The sequence below is a fragment of the Poecilia mexicana genome, unplaced genomic scaffold (genome assembly GCF_051168715.1).
Source record: "Poecilia mexicana isolate PSO_F unplaced genomic scaffold, ASM5116871v1 scaffold_6, whole genome shotgun sequence".
Taxonomy (NCBI): domain Eukaryota; kingdom Metazoa; phylum Chordata; class Actinopteri; order Cyprinodontiformes; family Poeciliidae; genus Poecilia; species Poecilia mexicana.
In genome coordinates, this window is record NW_028263375.1 from 12506955 (window position 1) to 12519988 (window position 13034).

The window sequence follows — 13034 nt, forward strand, 5'->3', positions numbered from 1 at the left end:
TTTGTGATATGTTCAGTGTATAATTATGCAGTTTATGTTTGTTCAGTTTAACTATTTCAATTTTACACGTGCTCCCCTGAATGTTCAAACTTGCCATGGTTTGAAATTCAGTAAAAACTCAAACTGTAAAATAGTCCTTTAATTTAGCACTGATAAGTCTCTCAAAAACAGATACCTGCATTAGCATTGCTAGACATCACCCAGTTGCAGTATTTGCAGTAATAATTGTTTTAGCCTCTCCATATTAAATTAGATTCTTTTTCTTTTGTATTTTCATCAGATTCTCATTTTTACACTTTTGAGTCCAATTAATAGTTAAAATCCTCCAGCAGTGAACTTTTTTGTAAATTTTACTTATTTGTCTTTCATTTATTTGCATCGAGTAACAAACTGTATGTTTTGATTGGACAGTGAACTGGCTGGATCACAGCAGGACGTTCAGAGAGCAGGGAGTGGAAGAAAGTGAAACCTTGCTGCTCCGGCGCAAATTCTTCTATTCTGACCAGAACGTGGACTCACGGGACCCGGTCCAGCTGAACCTGCTCTACGTTCAGGTAAACTCCATAAGGCTGCATCAATCTATTTTTTGTCAATTAATAATCAATTTAAACAGAGTTTTTACCAAACCAATAACAAAGGTTCAGCTGAAGGCAGCTCAGGTCATAAGGTACTTTTACCAGCAGAAAATTTAACCTATTCTGTTTTTGTTTTTTTAAATTCATTCTGCAGGATACAGATTTGGATTCTTTGATTACAGAATACCCTACAGCTGTTGCCATTTAAGATTACTTTAAATAAATTACAGTTTTCAGCATAACTGCTGTAGAGTTAAAACAAAAACAAAAAAAAAAACACAAAAACACAATTGTGCTCGGGGCTTATTGAGCTGAAATGTTTTAGAGAATTGTTGCCATTAATACAACCTTTAGATTAATCAGCTCCCTGGTTTACACTTGCATTTGTGTCTGCAGTGGTTTCCAAGCCTGAATCTACTGAAGACATGCCTTGAATTAAGATTGTGCCTACATGATGGCAGATTACCCACATATTTATGGTCTCTCAGCAGATACGAGAAATGCTGCTGTTTGAGAAGAAATCTAACAGATTGCTGAGTTGTTGCCTTTTACCTGTGTTGTTGGGAGCTTTTAGCTTAGACACTGTACAATCTTCTTAAATGTTATGATGGGAACAATTTATTTACAATATAAACTACCATCTGATCACATGCTCCTTATAAGAGAGGGAAGGAGTGGAGTCCGGTGACATTGGATGCGGAGAAGTAATTATGAACTTTGGGCTAAAAAAAGAGAGATTTGGTATGAGAAATCTGTTTCATCAAAATTTTTTTTTTAGAAGATTTCCAGAAATTATTGTTGTTTGTATGTATAATAAACCAAATTACATTAGGAGTTCAAAAATTTCTACAAGACATTGGGGATGTATTGGCTTCAGATTTTTGTTTTTATTTGCAATAGTTATTAAATGCAGAGTTTGTTGAAGCATTAGGCATTTTATCAGGGTCCGTGTCCTAAACTTGGTTAGGTTTGATTTGGTTGGGACAAGATTTATTTATTTATTTATTTATTTATTTATTTATTTATTTATTTTTACACAGTACATTTACAAATCAAATTAAAAGTTTACCTGCATTGGAAAACGTTAGTGTTAGATAACAAAAAATGTATTTTATCTGATTGATGAGAAAAACAGAACAATTTGTTCATCGCTTGGTCTTTTACCCTCTGCTTGTGAAAGATTGGACTGTGGAAGGTAAAAGTTCCTGGAGTGAAACCAAGAGATTCCTCTCCTCGGCAACACTATTTAGTTCATAGTGTTCTCAGGCCAGAAGGCTCATATGGTTCCGTGACATGATCAATATCTCATGAATAAGGGATAGAATAAGCTTTCTTCACCACCACAGAGCGGAGCAGCGCCACATCCATCCATCCCCTACTCCATTCTACCATTGCCGTTTCATCATCTATTGAGCCAGGCCCCTGACCTCACCTAACAGATGGCACCCAACCTCAACCTCAACATCCCTTCTCAAAGTGGTGGACCCACGTTTAGGGGGCTTTCTGTTTCCCCCTAAATGGGCTGAGCTCAGTTAAACTCCTAGAACCAAATCTTGACAAACAGCTGCATGTTGTTGGGGCAACCAACAACATGCCATCCAACCTTTGTGGTCCTGATACCAGAAGGGTACCCCCGTCTTGCTAATCTGGACAACAATCACCAAATTCTATTATCTCCCTTTGTTGAGATGCTAACATTGGCAGAACTGACTTTAATCTAATTACTGATATGAACTGATTGCTGAACTAGCGAGTTATTCATTTTTGGTGTTTTTATCAGTTTGTTTTAAGGTCAAAACTGTAAGCTACAGAAAGCTAAAAGGCTTTATGAGCACTGTTGATTCAAGGAGACATTTTTATTTTGTATATATTTTGACTGAGATTTGACTTAAGACAATATTTTGGCTACTTTCAAGTTTAAATATTTAGGTCTGAGAAGGCAGATTAAAATTATATCATAAAAGGTGTATATTATTCATCTTTTTTCATTCTGTACATTGCTTCTCATGTTATAACATAGATACTCTAAAAAAGCATGCCATGTGCAAAGAGTACCTTAAAGCCTTTCTGAAAGAAAGAATTCCCCAAAACTCTCTCCAACATGAAATATGTATAGATACAGCTCAAAGGTTGCACTACTCTGCAACTCTTTTAGAGTGATATGATATAACAGAAGACTTCCTCATACAAAATCTTTCTGAAAGAAATACTTAGACATTGCTGACCTCTCTGTCGACAGATACAGCTGATTCACTTGACCCTACCATTTACCAGACCTTTTCTTTTACTGCTGGATGAGCATTTCTTTGTTTGGACCTGGTGTGGTCATCGGATGGGTCCTATTGTGAATCCAAATGTGCTGTTCACACAAGCTTAATTTGTGAGATTTTAAACAAAAATGCATATTCCAACTTTGTGAAAAGTTACTCCCTAACAACCGATCTGGCCCCCTTTCGTGAAGATAAATGAGTGAAATAAATTTTGTAGCCATCTTTCAGCCACTCTCATCAGTCTGAAGAGAAGTTTTCTCACCATCTGCTGTGAGATACTTTGAGAGGTTTCTTGCTCGCCAGCGGGTTTGAAGTCACCACACAACATCTCACTGAGATGAAGAGCTGAGCTTTGACTCCAGTTTCTTAATTCCCAGCCAGTTCTTGTGAATTTACTGGTGTGCTTTTGGTAATTGTCGTGTCGCAGGACCCAGTTCTGTTGTTTTTGCTTGAAATATTTTGCGTACAGTCTCACATTTTCCTCAAGTTCCCTCTTACCCATGATAGAACTCATTACGATGGGCTGGGACAACTTCTTTTAGTATCTCGCGGTATACTTTCAGGGGAGATTTGCTTGGACATTCCGACCTGGACATGTTTGGAGTTGCTTGAAATGCCCTCATTTTAGACTATTTTCTGCACAGTAAAATGACTGATTTCAAATTATTTAGAAACTTCTTTTGAAAGATTCCAGATTCCCCATCTGGAATCTTTTCACCTAGAAGTCGAAAACAGTTCCAGAGTTTTCGTTCTGACAGTCAAGAGGACTAAAATGTCTGAGTTCAAAACATGACAACATTAAAAACATGTGAATAACTATGTTCTGTTCATCATCACCTTAAGAAATAAATGTGGGGGTGTCCTCATGTATTATTCATCAGAAAGGACTTTTCTTCGGATTTATTAGTTTGAGAATATTACTATTCTAGTTCGGTGATGGTTACATTTATATTGGATATGCGTTTGTCCAAATATGTTAAGCCTTACCTACCCACTCTCATAGGGTGCCTTAGCTTTTTCCTTACTGCACAGTGTGTAGTGTATAATCTTCAATTCAGTCCTTGTTTTCCCCTTCCTGCTTCTCTTACTCGCTGTTTCCATCCCTTCCAGTTTGCCTATCTCCACTCCGTCTCTGTTTCGCACTCATTCTGACACAGTTCCACACATCCACACCCTCTCACGCTGGCACACATTACGGCACTATGTGCGCATCATGGTCTCCTCGCAGCACACTCATATTTCCTTTCACAACAACAGCTCCACCCCCTGCCCTCCCATGCTCTTTGCCATCTATCTTTCCGTTGTTCTGTCCCTCACACACAGTTGGATTGTTGCACAGATCACAGAGACTATTCACATGGCTGTGGTACTAATTTGTCACTGTGTTTAAAGAGCCAAATACAACCAGAGGAGAGAGAATCTTAAAAAAAAAAAAAAAAAAAAAAGTGGAATATTTGAATATGTTTACTGACTTTTAAATTTTTTCTTTCTTTTTCAGAATTCCCATTTCTTAGACATTCATTCAGAGTTTTGGTTGTCTGATCTCTGGTTTACATAATTTGCCAGTAGGCTGCTGTATTTAGCTAATTCCAAATTTTTAACTCTACAAGCTGATCTAAAAACTTTGTTCAAAGCATTTTTTCTAGGCTTTATGTCAAAAGAATTTGACTATTTTCCTCAAGCAAATAAAAATGATTACAGTGTTGACATATTAAATTAGACTGGCAGTTGACGTGGTTAGCGTGTTTAGCTTTATTAACTGTAACAACAGCGTCCATGTATTCCTCTGAGGAAGTTGATCAGATTCATCCAAGTCCAGCATGTTCCATGGCAAACAGTAAGTGACAAATGAGCACCTGAACTGACTGTTCCTTTCTCATCTTCTTAATGTCCTGTCATAATTACATATTAGACACTTGTGGATTGGTCAGTTGGTCAATCTGACTCATGTTGGAGTAGGTGGTTTGAGAATTGATGCTGGATGTTTTTGTCCACGTGTATGGTAGAATCAAAGTTGGTTGGTCATATAATGTTTGGTAAGGAAACCCTGTTGACTGCTTTCACTGTCAGATGACTGGAGATCATTGGAAATATTTTGAAGTACAAAGGTTTTCTCTGATCTTGAAATGTAAAAATAATGGGATTTAAAACTATGAAGCCCCAAGATTGTGATCACGTAGATATTTGAATATCAGAACAGGAGCTACAATTTGTGAGTAAAACATTTAACATCGTAAAGACTTGCAAAAGCGGCTGTTCCAGAGTGTGTCCCTTACATATTTCCAAAACACATTTTACTTCTCTGTCTCTGGTTTTTAACCAACATTTTCAATGTTCTAAAAAAAAATCTCGTGCTGCTTTAACATCTCTTATCTTTGAAAGCAAGAAGATTGGTGGAATAATAAATGTAAGCAATTAGTGTCTACCGCTCCTCTAGATCTGTAGTTGATGCTATCTTACGTCCCTGCAGGCTTCTCTGACACACCTTTAAAGAATACATGCCACAGCATTATTTACTGGCTGCAGATTTGCTTTCATTACAATCTTTAGAGCCCAAAGTATTGCAGTAATGCAGAGCTATGCAGTCTCATCCCCCTAGTGAATAGTTTGCATGGCTTCCTCTGTGTTGCCAAATATGATACTGCATAAGTACAACAAAATGTGCATATGAGCCAACTGTGTTCTGCTAATATTCAAAAGCAATGATGTGAACGTAAGGTGGAAAAGGTTTCATTAATACCTCTTTTGCTGAAGATGGATTTTAATTTTAATTATAACCCTTTGCTGACTCTTTTACCTGGTCTCTACAAGATAATGTACCATTTGCTGCACTGTAAGCAAACAAGTTTATGTTATTTGAATGTTTCTCAGAATTTTTGTTTTGTACTAAAGCCTCAACACAGAAACTCTCTCAAAACTTTGTTTCAACTGTTAAGTTAATTGAATCATAAGTAAAACTTTTATAAGGTGAGACAAACGTTTGGCTTCTTGGCAAAAATAACAAAAAGGGGAGTTTTGAGGAGTCAATATATTTTTTTAACTATGAAAGACTGTAGCAATTGTCAGATGGTGGTGACATCACACATCACACTGTGTTTAAAAACTGGGTTCATGTCAGTTGTTGAGACAGACAGAATTCTGCCTGAACCTTGTTGATGGCTGTAAAAAATATATATGGCAATGATTCAGATTGAACTGTAAGCAGTTCAATCTGAATGTGACTGATTTGGTTTAGCAATAACTTGATTAATTTGAACCGAATTTTGACCAAAGAAGTCTGAACCTGTTGGAAGGTGGATCTGTTTGTCATTGAAAGTGTCCTGGGATGATGAGTATCGTGACTCAGTGGAATATAAATATAATTTAAATTGGCTGCGTTATAATGAATTGAACTGTCCAGAAATCAAGACAGATAAGTGTCCCAATTTTCATTTTTTCATTTTCATTTTCATTTTTTTAGCAGAACAGTCTTTAGTGTTACAATATCATCCACAGACCTGTAATCTAACAAAGTTCAATTATTCAACAAATTTTGACCATTTTCTAAGCATATCTGATTTTTTGAAAACTGAATATTTCAGCAAAGTAAGATAATGCCATCAACTGTCATGTGATTCAGTAGACATATTCTTCTCTTTGCCATCATTTATTTTTGTAAAAGTATTTCAGTCTTTGCTCTGCTTGGTCGTGGTGTGCTGGTTGACCTCAGTGCTGGCGCCTTAGGCAGACTGTGTGTGTCACGGATCCTGATGTCTTATGCTTCACTCCTAATCATGCAGCTTGGTGAAAATGTTCTAAGATTCTCTCCTTACTGCCTTGTAGTATCATAGCAAACCTTCGTATTCTCCTGGCTTATTTTAAGTTATTGAAATTATTTTGAGTGCAATAAACATTGGCTGTAGCCTTCAGCTGTTTGCATTAATATTTGCGCAGGTATTCACTGTGACTGTATACGTTCTGACACATCTCAGCAAGTATTTTTATCACCTGTTGTACAACACAACCTACATCTGGTGAACCTGCTCTGCGGCTACTTTCACTCCTCCAGCCTCAATAACTAATCAAGCCAAGTTTAATTTTCTAGCTCTTAATCAGCATACTAAATGAACACGTATCACAACATAAGTTTTAATTAACCTCCTCATAAACACAGCCCAGAATGCATACTAATCAGCATACATCAATTTGTACTTCTTGTATAAGTGTTATTTTTTAGAAATTGAAAATATCAATAATTATCACATTTATCTAACACTGTTCCTATGCAGTTTAGTAATAGTTTTTCTGAAAGATGCAGAGATTCTAACTGTAATTTACACTTAAAAGCATCCTCCATCACCTTTTTTTCTGAATCACATTAGTTTCCTATTTTTTACCATCAATATTTTTGCTTTAGTTACTAAATGAAAACTGCACTCATTTAAAAGGGAAAATGAAAACATGTGAAAGACCAATATGAAAAGTTCATTACTGTGAAATGGAAGGAAAATGATAGTTTAAAAGCCGTATTAAAAATAAAAATCTGAAATGTGTGATGTGTATTTGCATTCAGCTCCCCTGAATCAAAATGTAGCCCCTTTTACTGCAGTTTCATCTACAAATGTTCCGGGGTGTGCCTCTACCAGCTTTGCACATCTAGAGCCTGACAATTTTTGCCTGTTGTTTTTTGAAAAAAATAGGTTAATCTCAGCCTGATTGGATAGAAAGGATTTGTCAAAATCAGTTTTTTTTCTTCATTCCTACAGATCCTCAACTGGTTTTATATCTGAATTTAGAATTAGCCATTCTAACACAGGAACATTCTTCGTTCTAACATGAAGATAGAATACTACAGCTGTAGCTGCATGTTTAGGGTCTTTGTCCAACTGGGAGTTGAACCTGGCAACACCCCACCCCAAATTTGTGGTGTGCATTATTAATTTAGTGGTGTCATAGTCAAGGGCAGTAAATTTATTATTTGTAGTTATGAAAATAAAAACTGTTTATTTGCTTTCATTTCACTTAATATCATAACATAAAATCTTTTTAGAATACATAAAAATGTGGGGAAGTACAAATACACAATAAGTAAAAGAAAATGGTAAAACTTTGAGATGTATGAATACATTTTAGAAGCTTATACAGGAAACATTTTTTTTCTCTTCACATATTTTTCCCATTGTTTTTTTTTTGTTTCACTTGCTAAACAATTTTCACAGCACTTCATCTGTGCTCTCTGTGTCTGCATGTCATACTTGCTGCAAAATGAGTGTCTCCTATTTTTCCTAGCATCTTCATTTGTGTAACCCCCCCTCTAGTGATCAGTGCATATCAGTGTGAAAGGCATGTGTGAGGACTAATTTTAGCACATCTTCTTATGTTTGCTAAGAGCTTACGTGCTCCACAGTGAATTGCACTCGCCGAAGGACGTGATTGTGAGGAGAGGACGTTGTTGTCCTCATTACAGCAGTAAGCTGCTGCTTAGGCTTTTATTGATGTAACAGGACGTAAGAATGAGCTGAGTCCACGCTGTGCACTGATATGCCAATGCTAAAAGCATGGACGGAGTCTCTCTCCCTGTCAGCATGGCCTCTCAGCTCTTGAGGCCATTAAATTTGCAGCAGTGAACTAGAAAGGCAGAGTGAAGGAGAGCTGACTGCCCCCTGGAGAAGCCAACGCACAGGGGGAAGCATTTGAAACAAGTCAACAAAGGCTTTTCTCTCCCCATCAAGTTTGGAAGATATTGTAAAGAGTCTGGTTTTGAGACATGCCTCCTTTTTGCCAGGAAGAAAATTTCTTGATTAATTAATTTTCTTTGGAACTTAATTGGGGACCGACTGTTCTATAGAAAGACAGTATGAACACTCTATGCCTTTCTCATCATAATGTAAGTGCAAATCCGCAGGTTGTGGTCTGAGTTTACGTGGTACACCAACACAAAGCATTGCATGATTGTGAAGTGGACGGGATATGATGCATGGCTTGAAACATATTTTACAGAAAAAAATCTGAAAAGTGTGGTGTGCGTTTTCTGTTCAGGAGCCCTTCTGGAGGTGTGGATCTCCACAACTGCTCAAAGAAGCAGCCAAGGGCCTCTTGACTGCTTCTTTGACTAATTCTCTCTTTGCCCCGGCTGTTTGTTTTCGTGAAAAGTGATAGATACAGGTGGAGAATCTCACAATTGCACAATTTTTCAGACCAGATTGCCTCTAAGTCACTAAAAGAGGTGCTTCTATTAGAGCTCTGTTGAATGAATTTAGGATGGTTCTGATGCTTTTTTTTAGTATTTTTCTTTTCTTTCCTTTTTCTTTTTTTCCCATGAGACGTGTGTCTCACCTAATCCCCTCTCTGCTCTCTGTCCTTGTGTCTCCTCCAGGCTAGGGATGATATATTGAATGGATCCCACCCTGTTTCCTTTGACAAAGCCTGTGAGTTTGCAGGGATCCAGGCTCAGATCCAGTTTGGACCCCACGTGGAGCACAAACACAAGCCTGGATTCCTGGAGTAAGATTTTCTCATTAAAAAGATTAGTTCAAGCCACCATTCAGGAAAGAAAAAAAAAACAAAACGATGTTAGTGGTTTTTTTTTTTTTTTTCTTTTTAATGTTCAGCTCAGAGCTGTATGGTAGTTATCGTTTCCTTCAGTACACACTCTTACCGCAGGGATTTCCTGCAGTGGAAAGCTCAGGGCTGATGTCAGCTCTTACAACTGTTTTCTGAAACATACATACAAAGAATGACCTCATAATCGGAGGTATGTTAATAAAAAAGGAACTGGCTGCATGCTAAGTGAGTAACTATGCAAAAATTCAATTTATCTTTCCAGCCTGAAAGAGTTCCTGCCTAAGGAGTACATCAAGCAACGAGGGTCTGAGAAGAAAATATTCCAAGTATGTGTCATAAGTGTTAAATTTCTGAAATATATTATCTTCAGAACTCCTCAGAAATTCCAGCTATTTTTTATATTTTTTTTCACTCAACAAACTACTCGCATAAAATGTAGACCGCAGCATTTAAAAGCCGCTAACGTGTTTTGGAATGTCGTAACTGTTGTTTTCTTCCAGGAACATAAAAACTGTGGAGAAATGTCAGAAATCGAGGGAAAAGTGAAGTATGTGAAGCTTGCCAGGTCTCTGCCAACATATGGAGTGTCCTTCTTCCTTGTCAAGGTAAGGGCTAAATCAATCCATGAAAGTTTTAAATGTATGTTAAAAAAAAAAAAGTTTTCATTCATACTTTGCATTTTTCCAAGTTATTTGTGGCTTAAGATATGTTTATTACTGTTTTTAATCATTACAAGGTGTAGTGGAACTACACCTTGGCCACATTTTGTGATGTTAAAATCACAAATATCAATGGATTTTTCTCTATTGAGATTTCATGTGAAGACCAAGAAAGAGAGATTTGTAACTCGGGTGGAAAACTCTGTCTACAGGAAAATTATTAATCAAGCACTTCCACATGTTGGCCCTTGTAGAAGAATGACAAGAAGAAAGTTACTGTTGAAAGAAACCCATAAGAGTTCCTATTTGCTGGCTGGATTTAGCTAAGACCAAAATGTAGCTTTTTTTTGCCCTTTGGGTTTTCCTTAGGAAGGAAAGGGAACCTAGTCATAGGTAAAAAGGAGACAGAAGGAGGTAAACAGGGTGATCCTTTAAACAAAGGCATAATCATGTGTTGCAATTGTCCAATCAAAGTCCAGCCTAAATCTGTGGCAAGAATTGAAAGTTGATGTTCACAGACACTCTCAATTCAAAATGACTAAGCTGAAGCTCTTTTACAAACCATGAGCAAAGTGTTCAGTCTCTAGAGATGCAACGCTGGTAGGGACATTCCCCAAAATATATTTATTATATTTGATGTATTTTATAAGGGAGGGAAAAAATAAAATAAAATCAGTTTCGTTCCACTTCACAACTATGCACTGCTTTGTGCTGGTCAATCACATAAAAAACCCTGTGACTGACCACATAGGGTTTTGAGTTGAATACTTTTGGGTTTTCTTTTTTCCTCTTTTTTTTTTTTTTTTGTCAGTGGGTTTTTGTCATGGATTCTGTTTGCATTTCAGGTGTTTACCTTTAATTAGCATAATTAATAATCTTGTTAAAGATTCAGTTTAACAGGTGGGATTACATCATTCACCTGTATATATCTGTATATATCTACATATATACAGTAGATAATACCAGAGTTTTCATGTTATTGTAATTGACCAGTGCCACTTAAATGTAGGCATGCAATGTCACTCTTGCAGCAACTGTCCACTGTGATTATAACATATTGGATACTAACTGTGACAGCCTGTGTGCTTAAACAGGTATGGAGGCAAGCTGGGGGCACCTAAAGCCCCATTATCACCTCAAATAGAAGGCTCATGAGTAGAAGCTTGTGACAATAGCTGTTCTGTTCTGCTCTAGTTTTATAGTACAGAAGTGGAATGGAAACACGGCAAATGAACAGAATAAAGTTTGCAAGCAAGCAAGTGTTCTCTGACAACACCCCCATTTTGTCACATATTTGTGAAATAAATGGGGGCAAAACCAGGAGGAGCATAGTTCTGATGGATAATAAATTACATTTTTAGCTTGATGGTTGAAGCTCAACCATCAAATCATTTTTCTGCATGCCGTGATGGAAACGTGTATGCGCAAGCGCTGCCTGTGTTCAAAGGGAAGAGGTAGTGATGGAGATTTCAAGACTCTGCTAAATAATTTACTCTCGCTGCACTCAGCTGTTGATGTTTGCAAAAGGAAAAGCGCAGGCCTGGCATTGTTGGAGTGTTTTTTTCTGGAACCCGCCATTTCTCATCTGTGAGTCTTTAATCACTGCAGTTTTTCGCAGGCCAAAAGCTTTGTATTGCTGTAAACACACAAACACAAAGAGGGAAGAAAAAAAAAATTACAGTTCCCGAAAGTAATTGCATTCATTCAGTTATGTGTGCTAAATGTAGGTTTGCTGCAGTCATGTGTGCCGGTGTGTATGCTGTAATGCCTTAATTGCATTTTCTTGCTCAGGCATGTTAATCTAAATGACACAATAAATCATCTCTCCACTTTAAATTAGAAAGGAACTGTTTGAATGAAGCCTTGAAAATTATGATGTTTAAATAATGGAACCTGAAACAATCAACGCTCGCATAAATACGGAAAGAACACTAGTATAATGTTATCTGCCCTTGAGTTTAAGGGCCCTCCAAACAAGACGTGTTCTGGGTTTGTGCTATTGTCTAAAGTTCTGACCCTGTGATAAAGTGAAACGAATGTTTCCCTCTTTCTATATATATATATACAGCATATATATAAATAAATATGACCTTTGGATCTCCACCACACTGCTAATTTTTTCATCTTCTCCACCTCTGAAGGGCAGCTAAGTTTACGCTCGGTGTTTGAAGTGAGCTGTGATAGATTTTCAGTGGGCAGCAGAGCCGGTGGAGGCTCCACGCTGCTGTGCTGACAGTGACTTAAACCTTTGGAGACCCTGTTCAATAAAGCATCAGTTAAACAAGCCAGAGCAGTTCGGGTCACTTTGCAGCTCCCCTTCCCCACTTCAACCATTTGAAGCTTAGAGCCACGGATCCAACATCTGTATTACAGCAGCAGCAGCTGAATGGCACCAGTATTGTTGCATTTTTACCTTGCATGAATCATCTGTGTAGGTGTCTAGCTGTGAGTTTTTTTTTTTTTTCTATTTTTTTTTTTTTTGACTGATGTTTTCCTTTTTGACAGGAAAAGATGAAGGGTAAAAATAAGCTGGTCCCAAGGCTGCTGGGGATAACCAAAGAGTCAGTGATGCGAGTGGATGAGAAGACGAAGGATGTGGTACAGGAATGGCCCCTGACAACAGTCAAGAGATGGGCAGCCTCCCCGAAGAGTTTTACCTTGGTACGGTGGGACTGACTGTGCAAGTCCTCGGCACTATTTTCAGACAGCTCCTAATCTTAAACAGCGGGGAAATAAAAAAAGAAACACCAATGCTTTTCTCTGTAAATATGCTTAAAATAGCATGTTGGTGTAGAATTTCCATCGCATGTCTGTAACAACCTATGCAATCTAGGTGAGCAAACACAATCAGGCAAATTTGATTGGGAGTTATGTGAAAGAAAGTGGAAAAGATACAGGGAATAAGTGCAGAACATATAAAAAAATGCTCACAAAGAAAAGGCATTCCTTCCCCAGTGCTAATTATGTCAGCTGCTTTAGTCCTATGT

The 13034-nt window shown here is 37.5% G+C and overlaps 1 protein-coding gene across 1 annotated transcript in view; it reads left to right on the forward strand.

Annotated features, from left to right (window-relative positions):
* tln2b (talin 2b) overlaps nt 1-13034 on the forward strand; it is a 101038-nt gene that overhangs the window by 37361 nt on the left and 50643 nt on the right. The window contains exons 6-10 of the mRNA XM_015012634.2: nt 412-554; nt 9201-9328; nt 9651-9714; nt 9889-9993; nt 12553-12708. Coding sequence (XP_014868120.2) covers nt 412-554; nt 9201-9328; nt 9651-9714; nt 9889-9993; nt 12553-12708 — 596 coding nt within the window. The remainder of the gene's footprint in view (nt 1-411; nt 555-9200; nt 9329-9650; nt 9715-9888; nt 9994-12552; nt 12709-13034) is intronic.